General features: G+C 36.2%; 1 protein-coding gene across 2 annotated transcripts in view; it reads right to left on the reverse strand.

The window, feature by feature from the left end:
* Positions 1–24151, reverse strand: part of KIF5A (kinesin family member 5A) — a 980629-nt gene that overhangs the window by 490680 nt on the left and 465798 nt on the right. For both annotated transcript variants that reach the window (XM_044083607.1, XM_044083608.1), the window contains exon 5: positions 19311–19359. In XM_044083607.1, the coding sequence (XP_043939542.1) occupies positions 19311–19359 (49 nt within the window). The remainder of the gene's footprint in view (positions 1–19310; positions 19360–24151) is intronic.

Consider the following 24151-nt stretch of genomic DNA (forward strand, 5'->3'; position numbering starts at 1 on the left):
AAAACTTGTTGTATAACAATAGTCTGCTGTAGTACTTTTAAAATAACTTGTAAAACAACTTTTAAAATAGTTGTATGACCAGCTTAGGAGACATTGCATGACATGACCCACTTAGGACACAATGTATATCTAAAGAGGCAGGACTGACTGCATTTGTCAAGAACTGTATAAAAGTCGTGTACTCATTGATGTATTTGTCAGTCAGTCAGATACATGATTTGTCAGTCAGTCAGTCAGTAAACCAAGTCAGATACATGATTTGTCAGTCAGTCAATCAGCCAAATTAGCGAGTCAAGGAATAATAAAAACTGTACTGACCCTGGGATGCCTTCCTTTGCTGATCATTCATTTTCCTTGTTCTTCTAACTGCCTGTATTTTTTCCTCATAAGTGCAGTGCTTGTAGATACATTTACAGTTATGGTGCCGAAACCCGGGAGGAAGCAAAGAAGAAAGTGCAGAGGTTGGAAAATTGAAGTAAAGTTGAAATATTGCAGAAAGGTCTTGGCTTTTAAAAGTCAGTGGGTGAAGCAAGAACCAGAATCCTCAAGGTTGGATCAGTTTTCCTCCGTGGAGTGAAGGAAAAACAAGAATCCTCAAGGTTGGATCAGTTCTCCTCTGTGGAGTCTTATCCGCAGGAAAAGGGAGGTGGAAAAAAAGCTGCAGCTAACTTCACAGAGGGATTTCCACATTGCCAAAATAGGGTAATACTCTAGTCTTTCTGTTGTTTATAGAATGCACTAAAGCTTTGTTCTCCTATAGTTACATGTGTAATCTGTAATTTATGAGGCATGCAGTTAAAGGAATTTGCATTGTAATACAATTTTTAAATGTAGTAGGGCTAAGGCATCACAGATGTTACTGCAACCAGAAACTATTAGACCTGAGAAACTGTATTTTAAAAGTAACAGTATTAGAGATTTAAACCAGGATTTTATACCAGAAAAAGTACCTGTAACCAGATCTAGAAACAGATATTTATTAAGATTTGCTAAACCATTGGGGAAAAAAAGAGTCTCAAGAGAAATCTGAAAGTGTTACTGAGGAAATGTCTCAGGAAAAATCTGACAGTTTAGTTTCATTCTCTGAAGAAACAGACATGTCAGATTCTAAAAATACCTCAGAGAAAGCTAAGGCATCAAGGTTAATTTTATCTCCTAATTTTTCCAGATTTGAAGAAGTTATAAATCAAGCAAATAGTGCAGGTGAAAATTCACAGACAGGGAATGTACATTTTTTGTTATTAGATATTATTCATGGCTGGGTCAGTCAAAGGCAACAAATGTTAAGGGAAAAAAAGAAGTCCTATTTTTAAACTGCCTTCTTTGATCTAGTAGTTTACAGAGTAAGGGAAAATCAAATCAAAATAAAAAAGATTTTGTTAAGAAAACATTCATTCCAGCTCTCTTACAACAGTTTTTGTGTACATTAGAACAACATATGACTATAGAAGCTTTGTAAAAATATATATATATATTCTCACTTACAGAAAAGTGTAAAAGAATCAGACAGACAAGTAAAAGAGACAGCAGATGGACTAACAGCTTTACATAATGAAACTAAAGAAAAAGAACACTAATGCCACATGCTCAGATTTGGGTAAGAAACCACTTAGATATGTATTTAATAGGTACAGGAGCTGCAGTTAGCATTGCTACAAGAACATTCCCAGGAACAAGAACTATAAACTTGCAAGGGTTGGGAGAAAAAAATCTCTCAAGCTCAAGTAAGTCTCCTTGTAAAAACAAAGACAGGTGAAGACACCTTCCAGCATGCATGGGTATCAGGTCCTCATCTACAAAACATCATTGGAAATGATATCTTAAAACAAAGAGGTTACATTATAGATTTGTGTAATAGAGACTTGATTAACAGACCATTAAAAGAAGTAATCTCTGAAGCATTATGCAAATACATTGTCAAAAACCCAGGACAGTATGATTTACTTAAATTTTTAAAAACACTAAATCAAGAGTTGTCTTGGCTAATTTATTGCTATCAGGATATTTTTGCCAAACACAGAATGATTGTGGACAAGTTCCTGACTTTATTCTTAAAGTAAGAGGCAGTACCAAGAAACCTATTAAACAATATCCAGTAAAGAAAGAGGCAGAACAGACAATACTAAATACTGTGAAAGCTTTAGAAGCTCAAGGGGTAGTGAGAAAAGTTAATTCACCAGCTAACAGTCCATACTGGCCTGTACAGAAGCCAGATGGAAGTTATCATCTTACTGTTGATTACAGAGAATTTAATAAGGTGATATCTCGTTCTTTGCCAATAATAGGAAGCATATCTGATCTTATTGCTCAGATTCAGGAAAAAATGAAACTTTTCTCCACATTAGATGTGAGTAATGGTTTCTGGAGTATTACTCTAGGTAAAGACTCACAATGGAAATTTGCTTTTACTGTAGAAAGCCAACAATATACTTGGACAAGAATGCCTCAGGGCTTTTATAATGCTCCAACAGTTTTTCATCATGTAATGCAGGAAATACTAAAACCATTAGAATGTAGACCTTCTATTATTCAATATGTGGATGACATACTTGTAGGAACAGAAGCTGAAAAGCAGCACTTAAATGCATTAGCAAAAATTTTCCAAGCAATAAGACAAGCAGGATCAAAACTAAACCCTAAAAAGAGTCTGTTTATGAAAGATTCTGTTACTTTCTTGGGTGTCATTGTATCAGCAGGACAAAGAAGCATTAGTGAAGACAAAAAGCAACTAATCAGACAGTTCCCAATTCCAGTTACTGTCACAGGGTTAAGGCAAGCCCTAGGAATCTTTGGATTCTTAAGGGAATTGATACCAAAGCAAAATCTTTCACTAATATGTTTAAAGGAAATACAAAGGGAGATGAACTTCTCAACTGGAATGATGAGTCACTAGCAGCTTTCTCTAAAGTCAAGGAAGAACTCATTTCTGCACCTGCTTTGGGTGCCCCAGAAAGGAGATAAAGAGTTCATCATACAGTTTATGATGGCCATAGTGTTGCAAAAACGAGGATCTCAATATCAGGCTTTGGGTTATTAGTCCCGAGCTATGAGTACAGTTGAGAAAGGAATAAGAGAATGTGAGAAGTAAGCCATCATAGCAGAATGGTGTACTGAAGTAACATGCCATATGATTCAGGGCTCTCCACTTGTGCTACAGACCAAACATACTCCAGTGAAATACATGTTAAAAGGAAATCCAAAGGGCATGAATAATGCACGACTTGGTAGAATCACTGCAAGTTTTGCAAGTCAGGAAGGAGGCATCAGAGTAGAAATCCCTCAAATTAAGTTTTTACCAAAACTGTTTAATTACAAAGGGGAATCTCATGAATGTCCTGACTTGGAAAATGGGGAGAAACACTATTGATGGAGCACCAGAATTGTACATAGATGGATCCAGATTCTGGAGCTCTGAAAGAGGGTGTTTTATGACAGAATGGGTAATATACAATGCATAGACCAAAGAACACAAGAAGGGTGGCCTCCCAGGGGGATGCTCAGCATAAAGAGCTGAACTAGTTAAACAAGCCTTGTTATTGCCCAAACCTGTAAACATTTATATAGACAGTGAATATGTAGTCCGACTCTTAACATCACCTCTTCCCATTTGGGCAAGGAGAGGTTTGATTACAGATGCTGGTAAACCAATCAGTCATCAGGAAGTGTTGACAGAAAGTTTGAGTTTGATAAAAGATGACAATCCCTCTCACACCAAGCCCACACCAAAAATGAGGTACACAGTTAGGCTAATAAAGTAGTACATCAGCTAGCAAAAGAAGGGGCCCTTGACTCCAAAGAAACTTATCTAATACAAAATGTTCCTCAATACCGGGCATGGGAAGCAAATGACATGGAAGAAAAACAAATAAGGGAAATGTTACAAAATATTTTGAATACGTGCCAAATACAAATGGACTTACATCTAAATCCTTTACCTTTACATTGTACAGCTTACTTTTTATAAAGATCAGCGTACAAAGTATGAACATAGAGTGGAAAGTGAGGTAGGTAAAATTACCCAAATCCAGTGTGATGGGATCATCATAACACCTACTGTATGCGGATTAACAGTGATAAAAACAGATGAAATGAAGCTGTTATGGGGTCCTGAGTTTGAACAAGGTGCTCATATGACCTTAAATGCAAAAACAAACAAAGATAATCAGCAGTTAGGACGCTTAGTAAAAATCCTAGGAGAACAGCTAGACATCATTAAGAAAGAAAAAATAGAAGAATTTGAAATAATACAAGGAAGTGAATGGAAATGTGTTAGATTTCCAGAACCTTGGTTGGTACCAGGAAAATTCAAAAGAGGCCCTTTACATAGGGTACAAACAATTGAGCCTGAAAAAGGAAAAATGTTGTTAACTTATTACCATAATTTCCTAAGTCATCCAGGAAGGGAAAGACTACAACAAATTGTAAGTTCTAGATTTAAATGGGAAGGAATGACAGCAGACATCCAAAATCATGTAGATAGAGGTGTCACATGTACCATGCACAATGTGGGAAAACGAAACAGGAGAAAACAATATAGACTCCCACAAGCATTGTGACCCTGGGAAAGGGTACAAATGGATTTTGTAGGACCTCTTCCAACAGCACCAGGAGGGTTTCGTTTCTTACTTACTTTGATAGATGAATATTCTGGATGGGTAGAAGCTCATCCAACAAAAAAAAAAGGAAAATGCAAACTCAGTAGTTAGAATAATAAATGAAAGGATCATTCCAATATGGGGAGTCCCCCAAGAAATACATAGTGATCAAGTGATTACTTTACTGGAAAAGTGACAAAACAAATGTGTAAAACTTGGGGAATCAAGCAAAGGTTTCATACTCCTTACCATCCTCAGAGTTCTGCAAAAGTCGAAAGAACTAATAGAACTCTGGAGGAAGGATTAAAGAAAATGATTTCTGAGTATGGGAATCATTGGGTAAAAAACATTTACCCAATATTTTGATTAAGATGCGAAATTCTCCTCAGGGATGTGGGTTAACTTCACATGAACTAATGACGGGTCGACCTATGAATTTGTAAGCAGGAGAAATCCCTTATGGGATACCATTAGAAGAAACAAAATTGTGGGACCAGCTCCAAGACCAAATCAGTTGGGCAAAAGGGAGATTCTGGGAAGCTGGACAAGCCCATAATCTAGAACTATGTAAACAAAATGAGATCTGGGAATCGCAGGAGGTACAACTGGAACAAGGAGGTCTTGTAATGGTCCATCAGTTTGGAAACACAAGTAAATGGGATTCAAAATGGATAGGACCCTACATTGTTACCAAAGTGGGGTTAGTGGCTGTACAAATCCAGCCATATAAAAATATAAAAATCAGCCAACAGCAAATGGTTAGATTCATAAAAATCATGTTAAAAGATTAAAATGGAGGGGAGAAAATTGAATAACTTATAAATGTAATAACTGATATAAAGAGACATAATATTACCTACAACTAATAATAACATGATTCTTTTCTCTTCCAACAAATATCAAACCATGAAAATCCTGATATTAATCGTGATCCTGACAAGTTTTTACTCATCCATACAAGAAAGGTGGACTTCAATACCTGTAATAACTGATATAAAGAGACATAATATTATCTACAACTAATAATAACATGATTCTTTTCTCTTCCAACAAATATCAAACCATGAAAATCCTGATATTAATCGTGATCCTGACAAGTTTTTACTCATCCATACAAGAAAGGTGGACTTCAATACCTTTACCAAATAACTGCAAATGTACTCAGAAACTTTAAATGCTAAACAGTGCTGGATATGTGCTGAGATACCAAAAGATGCAAACAGTAGGAATTCCATATGAACTATTCCATCTCCCCTTCTGGAAATATTGAATCTCACAAACCAAGACTGTGTTCCAAGGACTGAATCTATCCAAAAGAAACACCCTTTCTTGAGGCTTTTACATACAAACGTGACTGCTGATGTTTGTTTACAAGGAGAAGGAACAAGTAATCACCTATTTCTTGGGAAAAGTCCTTGTAGTATTGTTTTTGCTACACGAAATGCCAGTGAACAATGTTTTGAGCATTTTAGTAATGAAACTTGCTGGACATTTAAAAAAGCTAAAATTACACATTGGATTACAACATGGATGGTTCCAATTTGAACAGGCATATATTACATATGTGGTAATAAAGCCTACAAATGGCTTCCTGAGAACTGGACTCAATTGTGTTATTTGGCACATGTAATTCCATCCATTAGACATACTGCTACATTGCCTAATTCTAATATTAGAAATGTTAGATTAAAATGACATATTGACTTAAAAAAATGGATGTATGAAATGATGTCCTTGCATGAGTATCAATCCTTCCATTCTATGGAGCAGGAAAATCTATTTGGGAAATTACAAAACTGGCAGGTCTATTAGAGGAATTAAAAGTTTACCATAGCAATGGTATGCCATAAAAATTTTGGTCTTACAGAACTGCATGGCATTACATTTTGTGCACTGGTAGGAGAGGAATATTGTATTTATATTCCTGATAATGAACCTGAAATCAGGAGACACCTCAAAATAATTAAGGAAATTTCTCAAAAAGCACAAATAGAAAAAGAAACATGGTTCTCTTGTCTAAGAAGTTCTATCAGTAGCTGGGGATGAAAAATAATGCAGCTTACACTGGTCATAGTTGGCATTTTAGCATGTATAAGCCTAGTAATTGTTGTCATCAAGTGTGGAATTGAATGTGTAAGATGACAAGCAGTACAGGTTTTAACAGTGGACCAAATGCATCATGTCCAAAACATCATACTGTTTATGAAGTACTCTGAACCAATGAAGCTTGATGATATGCACTGAATAAAATCAGCAAACATGTGTTCCCATGTCTGTCCAGGGGGAACTCTGTTATAGTATTAGGATCTCAAGCAATGCTGAGACACCAGCTTAAGAAAATCTTCCCTGAGCAGCATGTGTGAACAACTATTTATGTGAATGCCAGTGACTGAAATCATGAACACAAAGCTGCATGGAAATACAATGCCTGGCTAAAAGGGCATCAGCCAAGATAAGATAGTGCTTATGAATAATTCCTCTCTTTATCAAGGCATAATTATTAATATAAATAAATATTTATGTTGAAAATAATTCCTCTAATAATCAAATGCCAGACAACAGATGCAAACTAGCTATAAGACTCTGCAGTGTTTTCTAGAATTCTCAGCTCAACCTACTTAAACTGGAATTAAGATTTCCGTAAGCTGGTGTCTCCGCATTGCTTGAGATCCTAATACTATTACACCATTATTTAGGGAATGTTGAGAAGCAGGCATGAGATTCAAACAGCTGTCTTCAAAATATTATTTGCTGGAGGGACAAAATCATTTGCTTATGTAGTATGTGCTAAGGAGGAAATATAAAAGTTTGTCTAGCAAAAAGTGAGATGTGAAACAGAAGGAGATTCTGCTTCTTGTTCTTTGGGTAATAAATACCACAGAAAGACTGTGCCAGTGAAACCTTTTTCAATGTTTCAATGGAAAATGTTTGAGAGAAGGAAACAAGCACAAGAGTTGACTAGAAGAATCAAGACTATGTTGGAAATGAAACAGAGACAGGATATGGGAGATTGAGATAGAAATAAAACCAGTAACTTGGAAACTGACAAATGTGGGATTACAAAGCAATAATTATATTTTTGAAACATGACAGAAAATGAAAATCTGGAAATATTAGACTTTTTTGAATTTTGTTAAACTTGTACGGGACTCTAAAGCATATGCCTTACTTCATGTCATTAATGTTCAGAAAATTACTTAAGATAAGGGAAGAGGAAGGGGAAGTTAACTGTAAGTAAAACAATTTTTTTCTAAATAATATTTTTATAGTGCATGATGTTTTGCATGCTATAAAGTTTTCTCAGTTATTGTAAAATATAATTGGGATATTAATGTAAACAGGTGCTTCTGTTTTTTTTTCTCTTTCTCCCTTCTTATCTTTTTCTCCTTGTTCAGTTTTAAGAAATGTAGGCACTGCAGTATAAAAAAGAAGAAAAATCTAGTCAAAAGAGCATGACAAAAGAAAAACGTATGTACTTTTTCACATTCTTGCATAGGGGAATCACTGGATTAAGGCCCTTAGCTTAATCTAGTAACAAGTTTTAAGAGAAAGCAAGTAAATGAAAACAAATATTGAATATTATAAAGCTTTTTGTAGCAAATAAATGTATGCTTAGTAGCAAATAAATGTATGCTTAGTAGCAACTCTGTATCTGGTTATCATGTCTCCATGGAGACAATCTGAGAGAGAAATGGCTAGGAGATAATGTTTTCTGAAAACATTCAAGTTTTCCCAACTGGGAGAGCTATAAAGATAAGACAAATTCAAAGAGAACTTAGTAGAAACACAGGCTGTATCATATGTTTAACCGTGGATAACCTTTTTTATTGTTAACTCAAGTCTCTGAGTGTGGCTGTCAATTTGGGATACATGTTCGTACTAGGAGGGTAAAACTTAAAAATTTGAAGATGTACATAGTTGTGTGTGTTAGTGTTAAGTTAATAGATTTTACAGGGTTATTCTGGGTGTGCTTATTTTTTTTTCTGTTTGAGGGTTTTCAAAAACAAAAAAAAAAGTTTTGTAAGATGTGACATAGGCTCAAAAATATATGTCAAGAAACAACTGTATAAAAGATCAACCTGCCAAACAGTGTATGCATGTTACATAAAAACTGAAACTAGGCACTTAACAAAAAGTGTTACACATAAAAGGTGGGAGTAACAACGTTTTAATACAATGATGATTTCTGTAATGTCTTTAAATGTGAATGGCCTCACTGATAAATGTAAAAAAGAAAGAGCAGAAAACTTTATTTAAAAATGTACAGTGCAAATACGTATGCTACAGGAGATGCACTTGGAAAGAACTGATTATGTGAATTTGATAAAGAAAGTTTTTCAGGGTGGTTATTTAGCAGAATACCTTGGACAAAAAAAGAGGAGTACTTATATTATATGCAAGATTATATGCAAGAGGAGTTCCAATAGTGATAGAAAAAGATAAAAAAGTTAATAATGGTAGAGGGAGGAGGATTACACTGGCATGTAGTCATATTCCAAGTAAAACTGCTATAATGGTGCTTAAGAATACTCTGGGAGAGATCAGCTTTCAGCAATGAATATTACTTATAGGTGGGGACTGGAATTTGATTTGCAGCAGGGAAGATGTATCTGGGGAACCCAGAGGGGAAATATAACAAAGGAGGATAGATTTTTAAAGAAACATATGAAAATATTTGGCATGGAAGATGTGAATTCAGTACTAGGAGTTCAAAGTTAATTTAAATATTAACCCCCAAGAAACAAAAACTGGGCTAGACTAGACAGAATTTACAATTCACAGGAGCATGTGTATTTAATCAAAAGTCTTGATACACACCCAACAACTATTTCAGATTATGCAATAATAACTAAAGTAAAAAAAACAGGGTAATGAAATAAAAATAAGACACTGGTGCTTTCCCACTTATCTGTTGAAATGAGAGGAATTTAAGGAATGAGTATTGGAAATTATTCAAGAGCTATAAGAGCAGATAGAAAGTCCTTCTGAAAATATAGCTAAGGAGTGGAATAAAATTAAAGTGGAGTTTAAAATAGGGTGGAAATAAAAGAAAGGAAGATATGGTTAAGAAGTAACAAGAATTAGCTAGAGGGACTGACAAATGTTAAAGTACTACAAAATACGGGGAATCTCACAGAACAAGAAGAGGAGCAACTGCAGAATACTAAACAGAAAATAACGGATTACCTCAATAATATGCAAGAGTATAAAAAGACAGATGTTAACCAGCTGTTTTTGGATAATAACTCTAGAGCACAAAAACCTTTAGCACAACTCAGAACAGAAAGTAGAAATAGCTGTTGCCAAGCTTAGGGAGCCTATAACAGAGAAGGTAACAAGACATTTTGTAGAAGTATTAGAAATATTTCAGAAATTTTATAAAAGTCTGTATAAAGCAGAGAAATATGGAAATCAAGAAAAGGGACAAATGGAAATGTTTATGAAAGAATGAAATATGCCAAGGTTAGAGGTAGATGATAAAAAAGGTTAGAGGTAAATGAGGCTCAATTACTAACAGGATAGGAGAGAAGAGATAAAATGGTGATGTATAACCAATCCACAGGAAATTCCCATAGTTCCCAGGAACAGATGGTATTTCTGTGGAAGTCTAGAGGTTAGGAGGGAAAAACTGATAAAGATCTGGAAGGTTTTATTTAATAGTATTTAAGATGAGGAGATGCACCAACATCCTGAAAGAAAGCAGTGGTAGCTATAATACCTAAAGATGGTACAGCTCCATCAGATCCAGCTTCTTACAGGCACATTTCAATACTAATCCATGATGATAAAGTGTTTATGTCTATAATGGCTAAATCAATGGCAAATGTGATGGTAAAACTGACAAATATGGATCAATGTAATTTTGTGGAGGGGAGGCAAACATTCGACATTAGCAGAACACTGATGATACAGAGGGAAGCAGAATGTAAGAAAATACCACTAATATTGGTGGGTCTTGATGCATAGGAAGCATTTGACAGAGTAAGCTGGGACTTTATGAGCATGTCAATGGAAGCATTTGCATTCCCTGAAAAAATGATAATGTTGATTAGGAGGATAAATGAGGGAGCAGAGGTGAAAATTAAAGTGGGTGCATTCCTCCTGATAATTTGTGCTTGAGCAGAGGAACCAGGCATGGGTGTCCTTTTTCCCCTTTGCTGTTTGCATTATATTTAGAACCACTGACAAAGACACTAAGGGACTTAGAAATTCAAGGATATAATTGGTATGGTAGTCAAGAAAAAGCTGGCTTTATTTGCTGAAGATATTATTTTATATCTGATAAAACCAGAAAAGGACTGTTTCAAATCTTTTCAGATTACAAAATTAATGAAGCTAAAACAAAGGCAATAGCAGTAAATTCTGTACCCATACACAAAGTGGTTCAGCAATATCCATATTTATGGGGACATGATAAAATGAAGTACTTAGCTAGTATGGATTAAAAATTATTCTGGTATGACAGCTAAGGATATGTGGGAAAAGACTAAACAAAAGGTAATACAAAAACAGAGAATTTGAAAGCTCTGTTATATGGATATGGATAGTAAGACACAAGCAGTTAAAATGTTTTTAGTCCCTTCAGCCTTATACACAGGCCAGGCACATTTTTATCAACCAGAGGAGAAGTTGTGGATAGCAATTAATAAAGAGCTAAAGGAGTTTATCTGGCAGGGGAAGATGGCAAGAGTCAAGTGAGATAAGCTGATTTTTCCAATAGAACAATGGTAGATTGGGATTACCCTATCTGAACAGGTATTTCAGACCTAGACAGATAAGGCTCCTATACATAACACATGCAGAAACCTATAACTCAAAGTGGAAAGAGATGATGATGAAACAGGGGGAAGCTCAAGAAAGAAGGACAGACTGGAATTTTGGGTGCAGGTCTTTAAGGAGAATAATGATAATCATACAGAATAATATATCATAAAGTAGCAGAAAATATTCTAAGAAGTAAGTCAACACAGGAATGGAGAAAGGAGATTCTGCCAATATGGGTGACTGCAATTAGAGATACAGACAATAGGCAATAGGGGGCTGAAATCAATTGGAGAAAATTGTCAAAGAAACCAAGGTATTGGGAGCAAATAAATATAGAGGGAAAGACACCAAACATTTATTTGGACTGCAGGTTAGAGATTGCCAAGGATTGATATCAGAGTATAAGCAAAGACAAAGGAACAGTGGGGTCCTAAATGAAAGACCAGTACTGGTAAATTTTTTAGTAGAATCTAGAATATAAGGTGTTGTTAAAAAGGAATAATTAGTACATCATATAAAATATTGCATGATAACAATAAGAATCAATCAAAAGAGGTTAGAAAGGATTGGGAAGAGAGATTGGATATCAATTCACAAAGAAACAATGAGGGATATATGTATGTCTCACAAATATGCAACAAAATCTGGAAATTTAGGATTCTTGCTTAGAAATTTTTACATAGATATTTTTGTACCCCAAGTAGACTCCAGAGAATTTTTCCTCAGGTAGACTGCAAATGTTGGAGGTGTGATGGGAAAGAAAAAATGTAATTGGGAACATATTTTCTGGGAGGGTAATGAGTTTGCAGACTTTAAAGATTCCCTGCAGACTATTCTATCAGAGATACTGGGTGAGCAAACTGATGCATCTAGGGAAATATTTTTTCTAAATTATGATACAGAATCGGAATCACCTAAACACAGTAAGGCCTTACTAAGTCTAATTATGCTGGCTGCCCAAAAAGCAGTTACTAGAAAATGGAAATCAAAGCCTAAACCAACTGTACTAGAAGTAGTGAATATAGCAATGGAGATAAAACAACTGACACTGTGATCTTTTTAAAAGGGTAGGAGCAAATTACATAGGAAAATATGGGAACTGTGGGAACAATACATACAGCAGAGGAATGAGGTTTAAAAGAAGCCAGGATTTGCATAAGCTGTATAATGTTTGACTGACAATGACTGGGTATATTATAAATGATGTATAATGTTTGTAGCTAAAATTATGTCAATATGGTTTGTGATGTATAATGCTTGCAACTAAGATTATGTCAATATGGTTTGTTTTCATTTATATAAATGTACGACTGTTTATGTCATAAGTGATAATATAATAAAGATGTTTCTTGTTTAAAAAACATATAAATAAACAGTATAAAATGTTAAAAATATATATATCACGTAAAGCCACTGGGTCAGCTCTATTGACCAATGACTATAAACAAGTATTGCAGTCCTCTCTCATCAAGTGACAATAAGTCAATATCTATGATGATGCATGAGGTGATTTATGCCTTGCTTACAAGGCATCTATAAACCCCATACTTATGAATCTCCTGCAAATTTGTCAATCAAACAGTACCAGAAATACAATGTCTAGGGCCTGAATTTCGTCTGTGACTTAAACAAAACAAGCTGGAAAGGCAGATATGTGTCCCACATACTGTCCCTGTATCGAACAGGCTCCCCATCCATGTAAAGCTGAGTTTGTTTATTACCCAGTTTAAGAGCAATATAGACCAGTGGATAGGGAATAGGAAATTTACTTGGGCCTGGCACCCATGTCCCTTATGGACAGAGGTAACTTATAAATGCCTGGCCCTCAATGTCTCATTTATATGCAAGACATCATTATTATTTTGGGAAAACTTGGCTATGCTTAGAAAGGCCCCCTGGGTCATTAGCCTAGTAACAATCTATGAATCTATAAGAATTTCTTTCACCTAATATTTTGGGTTACCTCGTCTGTGAGAAACTGCATATGGTGAAACATATTCATGGGTCTATATCATTTCATTGAAAACTCATTTCATCGAAGCTTAATTCATAGACACATATTCACTGAAAGCTCACTTCACTGAAAACCCAATTCACTGAAAGCTAAATTCACAGAAAACCCATTTCACTGAAACTCATTTTGTTGAAAGGTATATATGGCCTATTACCCACTGTTGTGCAATCCTGGAGTTAGTATATAAAGTAAGGGGGGGGGGCAAAGCCCCCCACATAAATTGGTTATATGTTCTGTTCTGGAAGAATTTATTCATTACACTTGTAAGTATCCATCTATATGCTTTAAAATATTTACAATATGTGGGGGGGCTACACCCCACACACCCCCCCAATGTGGGGGGCTATGCCCCCCACCCCACCCCCTTACTTAATATACTAACTCCAGGATCACACAACAGTGGGGAAAAAGACATATATACCTTTCAACAAAATGAGTTTCAGTGAAATGGGTTTTCAGTGAAGTCAGCTTTCAGTGAAGTGAGCTTTCAGTGAATATCTGTCTATGAATTCAGCTTCGATGAAATGAGTTTTCAATGAAATGATATAGACCCCATATTCACAGTGTGCAAACAGAGTACATGTATGCAAGAACATCACACAGTCACATAACCACTTTACATACTATACAAAGTCATTGCAATAATATTGTACATGACCATGCTGATTTATTTAAAATAACAGGAAGCTTGCCAGGAAAGTACTGTATTCAAATAAGTCCAGATGTTATGTTAGAAATGTAAATTCCATGGAAAATGCCAGTAGCTCTCAAGAAAAGAAATGAGCAGAAACTAAAATGATCGGTCAGTTTAGGCAGTGTCATTACACAGACTGGGTATAGGGGTAGTACTAATAGCAGTGCAGGAAAATGATGGTTAGATAATAGGGCACAGTATTATAATGCACACGATTTACTCAGATGAAGGGTGACAGTCAATGGGATATTTTGTCAGTACTGCAGCCTTTCATTTACAGGGTCTTCATAAGTTACCTCACAGAAAGTCCAGAATAAAAGTTGCATATTCTTGGTGATACAAAGTTACAATTTCCATAACAGTATTAATTTTTTTTAAAAAAATCACAGAATGGAGAAGAGCCTTGGTGAGACTGTAGGTATGGTATTGAGCAAGGCAATTTATATTCAATAAATTAACTGCAAAACAAGTAAAATTATATACACAAGACGTAAAACTCAGGGAAACAGTACAATGGTTGGAGAAGAGGGAATAGTAATTCAATAAAACAGGAAGGGACTTGGAGAAAATATGTCAGATGATACAGTGGTAAGCAGTAGCTAGCAGAGTGAGTGGAAAGCAAAGAAGGTTACTGCTAAAATGACACATAGAAAGAATTGTTAGTAGTACACAGTGGAAATAAAAAGTTATTACATACAGTTATTAGGGCCCATTTGGAGTAATGCCTACAGTTTTGGATACATCATCAATGTAATGATAAAGACAGGATAGGAGAATGGCATAATGCTACTTGATTTATAATTAGGAACTATATAAACAGGGATTACAGGAGCATAACACAGATTCTTGAGGACAATAGACAAATAAACTACAAGATGGAAACTTGAAGTACCTCAGAGGAATCCACATGGCTCATGTGGGCATTATATTTAAAAAAAATATGAGAACAAAACAACACAGTCCAAGAATAGAAAAAGCAGCTAAGAGAAGACATATGGAGTTTACAATTAGAACAGCCTTCCTAAAGAGACAGTAAAGTTAATAAAAGTGAAATAAAGCAATAATGCATGCAAGCATCATAAGACCATCATTACCCTGACTGAAGGTGTAGGAAGAATTTCTGTTACACAAGAAAGACTTGCAGTTTATCCAATACATAATGGACAGTCTAGTTGAACCATGGAGTTCTTATCTGAACTCACAATCAAGCTTCTTTAAAACTCTGTGCAGTACCATCAAATATAATGTGGACTTTTTCAGAATTATTTTCCTTTTCAGACCTTCAAAGAATCAAGCTATTTTAAAACCTTATGTAGTACTTTGAAATATAATACAGACGTTTTTTTTTTTTCTGGAACCTTTCTTTCAGAACTAAAACTGTCAAGCTGGTACTAGCCTTAAACTGTTTCTTTGGTTACTGATAGCTCTTCTATGATGTTTGCCTGTAACACAGACAAGTCTTTTTTCTCTCCTGAGACAAAAAAAGCTGAAACTTTTTTTATTATTCATTCTGTTGTCCCTGCAGTGGGAGCCTTCGATGATGTGCCATTAGAACCACAGCTTCAGGAAAGATTTATTTCTTTTTTTGTCTTTCTTTCCTTATGTGCTTTAGGCTAGAACAACTCTGATGAATCGGCACTGAACTTTTATTATGTTTTTGTTTTGTTTTTTTTACATTTCCATGATGTCTTTAATTCTGCTTTTCTGTCCTTCTACAGTAACTTTTACAAATCATGCTGTAATTGAAAAACTTGTTAGACTTTTGGTCACCTTATCTTAGTAAATTTTGTTAAATCTAGAAATGTTTTGAAAACGAGTCAGTCTAATGCACAGCCCAATAATAAAAACAAAAATATTGCAAATGCAAATCTATACATTCTCTTTGTCTTCCAAAAGCACACATCATGAAACTTATGTGGGGAAATTACTCATGACAGTAATTCAACAAACAACATTAATAACTGTTCTCTAATTAAGAAAACGTGTAAGTATTTATGACCATACTAAATGAAAACTTAATCAAAACATCTGACAAACTACTCAAAAATGGGAAATGCAGCCAAATTATTAGCAGTTCTGAACTGATAAAACTGAAGATGATACAGACTAATGCTACATTTATAAGTGATAAATGCCAGGTGAAAATGCAAAAGCAACAATGGGAGACAGGAGTTATCCTCGTCAGAGTGGCTTTTTTCAGTTACTTTAGAAATCAGACTGGACTAATAAATCTATCCATCCACAATTTCTTTTTTCCATTTTTGAACATGGGGTTGGGGGAGTCATTTCAATAGTGACAATCGTCTAGAACCAAGGTTCATACCAATGGATGGCTAGCCTTGCTGCAGTTCTTCCATACCACACACTCGCATACTCACTCATGCCTATGGTCAGTTTAGAGTGTCCAATTAACCTACTGCATGTCTTTGGAATGTGGGAGGAAACTGGAGCACAAAGTGGAAACCCATGCAAACACAGGAAGGACATGCAGACTCGGCACAGAAGGCATCCCAGCTAATAGTTGAACCAGGAGACCTCTTTCTGTGAGGAGACAATGCTATCTGCTGCACCACTGTGCCATCCTTTTGTGACTAACAAATGAGTTAAAAGAAACTTATTTGATATATTTCTCCAAGGATCCCATATGAAGTAAGTTATGTTGCTGCTTCTATTTACTTGTGATTAGCTCAACTCTTTTAACAAAAATAAGGAAATTATACATAGGCACTGTTGTTAACAAAACATACAGTATATAGTAATGTATATCATATCAGTGTAGATTATTTTTTACTTTGTTCTTTGTTAGTTTCTTAAATTTACAGGCTACATTTATTATAATTTACACTAATGTAAACAATCTATCAACTGATGACATAAACGAATCATGTTCTGTAGAAGTGGTGAAATATTCACTTACATATTACCTTAAATGCAACTGTAAGTGTCTTGAAAAAAAATACTAAAAAGGCTACAGGCTACATAGCAGGTAGTCAGAATTAAGTGCCTTAGAGACCACAAAACAATAATTTTTTGCACAGATAACTACAGTATTGAGTATTTTACTGCTGTTATGAAGTCAAGTAATTTAATTTTTAATTGCAAAACAGTGGTGACTGGCAATTTCCAAAAGGTGAAGTACTTTTAGCTACTACTCCTATGGAATAATCAAGTAAGACTTGGTCATTAATACTTAGCCATCAACAGCAGAACCCCAATGAATATTTTCTTGCTCTATATTAGAGTTCCAAACTTCCAAAATGATGCTGTCTTCTCTTATCTCAAGTGGTAATGCACATAGTGGGTTGATATTAAAAGGATTTGCCAACTGTGGGCATTTGTAACATACAATAGTGCGTAGCCTTCGTTGATGCTGCATAGCACAGCAGGCATCCAGAAAAGGAAAATCAGTTTTTGGTCCTTCTGGATTTAAACTCATGGCACAAAAATTCTCCCTTGATATAGCAAATTGTGGCTTGGAAGTATTTCTTTTCATTTCTCTACCCAGCTTGGACAATGTCTAAGTGCAGGAAACCCTGTTCCATTAAGGCAGGCATCTTTCTGACATACCCAGGATGTAACAGATATTAGGAATTAAGGCAAGAGTTTGGTACAAAAACGGAGGCATAATGTAACACTGCTACTCAAAACTGAGAATGCCTTCTCAGAAGAAATGAGATGTTTACAATGTATGTAGATTAATGCATTGTTTTTAAGGTAACCTGTATCATTAATTAATTGACATTGATAAATAAATACACAGCACCATGAAGACACTTGTTAATTTCAGCTTGTAGCTACACCAATCCTCTGCATGAGTGGTACATCTGGGAAGGGATACATGTAGTCCTCATCAGAGTTTAAATGAGAACAGTAGACCATCAAGTGTCTATGGAAAGCACTCCACAATTTTGTCATAAACAGGGAAAGAGGTGTGAAGAGGGGCATTTATAAATATACACATATATATGTGTTAGTATGACTGTGTGTGTGTGTGTGTGTGTGTGTGTGTGTGTGTGTGTGTGTGTAAATTCCTACTCTGTGCTCTTTATATTTATAAGGTTACAGTTCACTTTGTCAAATTTGCTTATGTCAACAAACTGAACTAATGTGTGTTTTTGATCAAACTGCATTGTGTTTGAATGGCAGAAATACTGATGCTAGAACATCAAACGTTCTTGCAGTGTCTGAGGTTTGCTTGCTTATATGAAGGTCATTTTTTTTACTAATGCTGAAGCTTTTAGATATGCCAAACATTCTGGCATTAAGGGAAGGAGTGTTTGTATAAGTGTTTGGTGTTTAGGGTTAGAGTAACACTTAGGCAAAGGGATACAGTACTTCATGTATGTTTGTGTGTGTGTGTGTGTGTGTGTGTGTGTGTGTGTGTGTGTGTGTGTGTGTGTGTGTGTGTGTGTGTGTGTGTGTGTGGTCGCACTCATGACCAAGTGAACATGTGTATGTGTCTGTTTGTGTATGTGTGTGTGCATCTCTATATGAGTGTCTTCTGTAGCTATATTGTTAGGGAAAGTTTTTTTCATGAGGTATTGTTTAGGACTGGGGTTAGGGACAGTGGAAGGGTTACTGTTAGCAAACTAATATTGTGATACAGGGAATTAAGCTTACAGTATGAATTTATCAGAAAATCTTCAAAATATGACCAGCTCCTCCCTTAATTTCTTGTGCTAAATGTTTTTTTCTGGAGCCCCAAGTCACATTCCTTATCTAGGTGAATTCTAAACTACAACCCTGCAGATGTACATATGGAGTTTATTTTATTCCTCTAGGTTGAATCTTCTAGATGACATGATATGGTAAAACATTCCTGTTAGCTTTTAAATGGCAACTTTTCCAGAACAAAGTAAATGTCTGACTGCACTTTCTTGACCCATGTCAGACTTACTCTGATTTTTGAAGCAGTGTAGTACCACATTCAAGGCAGTAGGCTGTAAAGCTAGACACTCGAATTTGAAAATCAGGTATCACACTAAAATAATGCAAGTACCTAAATATTTTAGCTTCCTTGTGTGTTATAGGCTACTCTTAAAAAAGAATCCTATCGATGTGCCTAGCTTTTGATCCAAATAAAAATACATAAAATACTGACAATCCTCTGTAATTCCAACCACAGCTGCTGCAGTTTTCTCTGCCTTACCAGTGTCTAATGTGTGAATTTGAAGTACAGTGTGAATTATATACACAAAAGTATTCATATTTCATATTTCTGTATAATTAGAAAATTACATACCATCTAAGAGGTCTCGGATTTTATCAAGATATATTTCAAAGTAGGAGACCTAAACACATAAAAAGAAAAAAGGAATAATTACTATGCTAGAACATAATGCAGACAGAAATAAAACAATGAAGCCAATAACTTTATAGCCCGGCAGACAGCAAGTATTTCCATGTGGCTAAGCTGTATGCTGTAGACACCTGATGTCTCTGGCTTATATGCATGTTACTAGAATATTACAATACAAAAATTACTTTTCTGTGGTCACTCACTATCTTCCTATCAATAGTAAATGGATTTTCCCTTTGCATAAGCACGGATTTCTGCCTGATATGCACACTCACTCTTTTCTTAACAGAGGCCACTCAGATCTATCTGTCTGTGGAATAATTGTGTGATTCACACATTACCCTACCAAATGTGACTCCTGCTTGCTAGAATGGAGAGACAGGAGATAAATTAAGTCAAAGTTAGTGGGGCAAAGCCTTTGTCGTTTGATATTAGGAGACTGTACTGCGCCAATGAAGGTAAAGTTTCATGTGTGTGTGTGTGTGTGTGTGTGTGTGTGTGTGTGTGTGTGTGTGTGTGTGTGTGTGTGTGTGTGTGTGTGTGTGTGAGCATGCATGTATGTATCTCTGAGGGGATGGGGGTGTCTCAGTCTGTGCTATCAGGGTGTGAAGAGGTACAAGATGCCAATCTTTTCTCAGCCAGAAGCTCAACACTGACAGCAGATAGCAGTGGTCATCTACCAGATATAAGTCAGTATAACAGCTAGAAGACTTCAGTTTTGCAGAAGGTACAACTGCTTGGTTTTCATTTGACATGCAACATAAGAAAGCAAGCAAATAAACTACCATTGTAAGACAATTTGACTTATATCTGTCGAGTTTGTGTAGGAAAACACATATGATATTGTCTTAACATTTCTGCACATCACCCTTCATGGAACTGGACAAGTAGCTCTCAAGTCACTCTAAACCAAGTACACAACTGAACAACCAGATCATTATGAGGCAAGCTCTACAGAAAAAGCTATAAAGCCTATATCACTCCAATGAACTGTCACTTCAAAGAACGGCATTTTATTACAAATGCCGTTCATCGAATTCCCCTCATGTGGGGGCTGTGCCCCACACGCCACGCTAACTATATACACCAACTCCAAGATCGCACTACAGTGGGGAAATGGCAAATTTCCTGATCCTCACTGTACCACAGTCTCAGTATGAACAGTTCGACGAATGGCACGTTCGATGTAATTGTACTGAAAATGCTGTTTGATGAACTGATCTTTCACTGAACTGATAGGGACCTGCAGAGAAAGTCTGGAACTGATCAGAATACTTCAGCTATGTTAGCCTTCACTATTTCTTGATGTATTCTGTTTAATTAAAAGTTTAATTAAAAATAACATTCTTTTTTCACTTTCTGCACCTCAAGTCTCATGGCATGGCAGGTAAGTATATTTCTGCATTTCATCCTTCAAGAAAAATTACCCTCTGTACCTTATTTTGTTTTGAGATGTCAGAACTGCTCCATCTCTCGTCATTTAGCTAACACAGCCCTCTAATTTACTGTGATAATTCTTCCTTTGTACATTTCACACCATCATGTTTTCACTTCTATGGACTCCTTTCACTCTATTTGCTTCTGATCATGTGGTTTCTATAACTCAACAAAATCTAGAAACAGCTTCAGCATGGATTTGCACAAGCCACTTCCAATCTGCTGATGTACACCCTGATAATACACACACACACACACACACACACACACACACACACACACACACACACACACACACACACAGACACACACACACGTTTCTGTTATTATCTTTATTTATTTATTTGCACTTTTTTGTCATCCCCCCACTGCCTCCCAAGTATCAACCTTCCTCTAGGTCAGCTGAGGAATTTATTTCCCTCAATGGGACAACAGCTTATCAAGAGGTTCCCTAACCTCCTGTGCATGCCCAGTATGTGTTCACTATGAGAACCTACAATTAGCACAGTACGGGACTTTTGCTGATGTCTTTAAGTGATGTAAGCCTGCAAATGTCCCTGGCTCCAAGATGGGTATATCATTTACACCTCCCTGATCTCAGTTGGACACATGGCTCCATCACTCCCTCCCCTTAATGAGGTGAGTAGGCACAGCCCCTTCATTCCGCTTCCTCTCCTGCCAGCTCCAGCAGCCATCTGAGCTGCTACTTGAATGAATCACCTTGGTTATTGTCAGAGCTTTATCTCCCAATTCCAATGGAGCTGGGCACAGTTCAGTTGTTTTAGTGCAGAAACTCGAGTAAAAATGTTACAATGAAACCAACATGGAAACAAGGTCTAATTAACTACTTTGCACTGTACAGGTGCTGTTACATACCTCCAGTGTACCGCCTCTATTGAATTAACTACCTATATCAGTACGCAGCTTAGCCCCTCCCCCACACACATACAGGAGGTTGGTATATTCACCTTATTTTTGAGATGTCATATTTGCATCAAGGCGTAAATATGCTTGCATCTGATTTATCTATTCACAAAATAGTAAGAGAGCTTTTATATTATTTTGTTTTGCATCTGTAACACCAGCAAGACGCTGGCAAGCTTCCATTAGATAGGGAATTTGTAAGGTTTCCTCCACATAGGTGACCTTGGAAATTTGGAAAAAAACCCAGCAAGAATGTGTTGGTAATTAAATGTGAGAAATTAAATAATGAATAGTCTCATTCTGCATTTTCCTATACATAGTTCTCAAATTTTTTGCTCAGGAATCATGGACAAAGCCAAAAAAAATAATGAGGGACAAATGGCCAAAATTAGAGACATTTTTAAATATTACTCCAATTCACTTAAAAAGGCTTTGCATCAATACAAATTTTCTAAAGAACAGGAAGCATGAAACACTAATATTCGGCATTGCTGACTGTAATCCTCAGTGATTTGCCAGAAAATCAAACATACTATGACAGACAGGGCAAACATATGAGGCAAAATCAGGGATGTTCTGCAAAACTCCGGGACAGCTGACAGCTCTGCTGATGTGCTGATGCTGTAATTTCCTTTTATACTGAGTAGTGTTACTGAAAAGGGTATATCTATAGAACAAAAGGAGTACTAAGGAAAGCAAATAACTTGATGTTATCTGAACCACCTCATTAAAAATCAATCCTCAGTGTCAATCAAGTAGAAAACTCAGCAGCATTGAAGACTTGTCTCCTTTTAAATTGCCTCATTCAAGAATCACAGTGATGCAGTAATCCTGTTTACAGCTCCCAAGAACAGAGACAGTCAAAGGTTTAGAAATTCTGATCAATCTACAACCCAAAGCAGGTCTATATTTCTGTGTTTTAATCTTAGATAAGTACTGCATCCTTTATATTTACTCTTGATTCAAAACAACTTCTTTGGCACAATATAATTGACAAGTAACATTTTTAAAATCAACATCAATAAGACGGTAATTTTAAGAGGCACATTAGATGCATTTCTTCTGTTGTCTGACATCAGTTTTAATGTGACACAGCTAGGCAGAAGGCAATTATAACTGTTCAGTTTCTCTTCACACTTAAAATGAATGATCAGCATAGCTGTCACATTAACAAGAAGATGTTAAGGGCATTCCAAGCTACCGCATATATGCAGCAACATATTTAACAGGCAGTAACAACTTCTTGGGATTTTAATGATGGTAAAATAAAATGAAGTTATTCAGTGTACTCCACATATCACACTGTTCACTAATCCCAGTGCAATTACACTTCCCAGACTTTCTGTAGGAAGAATATATGACTGCCTTTATTAACAGAGCTTTAAATGTAATTCTTAATTAGGAAATGCCTTTAGCTGCAAACAGTATCATCTCTGTATCTGACTTGCTCCAAGAATAATCTTACTTTAGCTCGCCTCAGTGACATAGCGGAATAAAGCCCTGACTACAGCCCAGGTGACCTGAGTTCAGCTGCAAGGGGGTGGTAGTACCCACCTTGGGGGTGGGGGGTTTGGGTAGGGGGAGGTGCATGTATTCATAGCACATTTGCACAGTTCAATTTCCAAGGTGGAGGCTGCAGAAACAATTATGAGGTGCTTCCTGTGGGTGGCAGGGCTTAAAATCCAAAACCCCCAATGGATTATGAATCCCCACTCTCGCTGTCTATATTCATACTAAAAGTCAATATCAAGTGAGCAATGTCATTCTGCTCCACTTTAGGTTTCTGTCCTCACTCAGCTTTGCCTTAGGACACCTGCATTATTCTTTGACAAGTACACCACCCCAGTCAAACTCCTCATTAGATATTGCCCCTAGAGTGGGTCGCACCCAGGTGCTTGGAGTCAGAAGTGACCGCCCCACATCACTAAGTATGTGAAAGAAAATGATAAGAATGGGGGTATTTAACCAGTGGCCAAGGCATCCCACTTAGCCTACATTTTCATATCAACTCAAAATGCCAGAACAGAGTCAAGTTCAGAAGGGTCTTCTTTCCCCAGTGATTCTGCCAAGTCCATTCCCTTGTCAGTGGTTTCACTAGACAGTAGCATTCAGTACCAGCATCTCTAACTCTGCTTCTTTGTATACCCGTCTCTTTCTGTTTTTTTTTTTCTCTATGCTTGTATTTACTACATTACTATAGGATTATCTCCATAGTTGCTTTCCATTCCTCTCAACCTCTTACCACAAGAATTCTGCAGAAAGCCAAAAATAATATCAGAGAAATGCTCAAAAATCTGTTTTTTTTTTAAATAATGTCCTTATAAACTTAGAAAGTTAACATAATAACAGCTTTTGCATTAGCATGCATTTTCCAAAGGGTATGGAGTCTGAATTTCAAGTGTCTGTCATTATTTAATGACCTC

The sequence above is a fragment of the Protopterus annectens genome, chromosome 9.part0 (assembly GCF_019279795.1).
Source record: "Protopterus annectens isolate FY-2018-M chromosome 9.part0, PAN1.0, whole genome shotgun sequence".
In the NCBI taxonomy this organism is placed as follows: Eukaryota; Metazoa; Chordata; order Ceratodontiformes; family Protopteridae; genus Protopterus; species Protopterus annectens.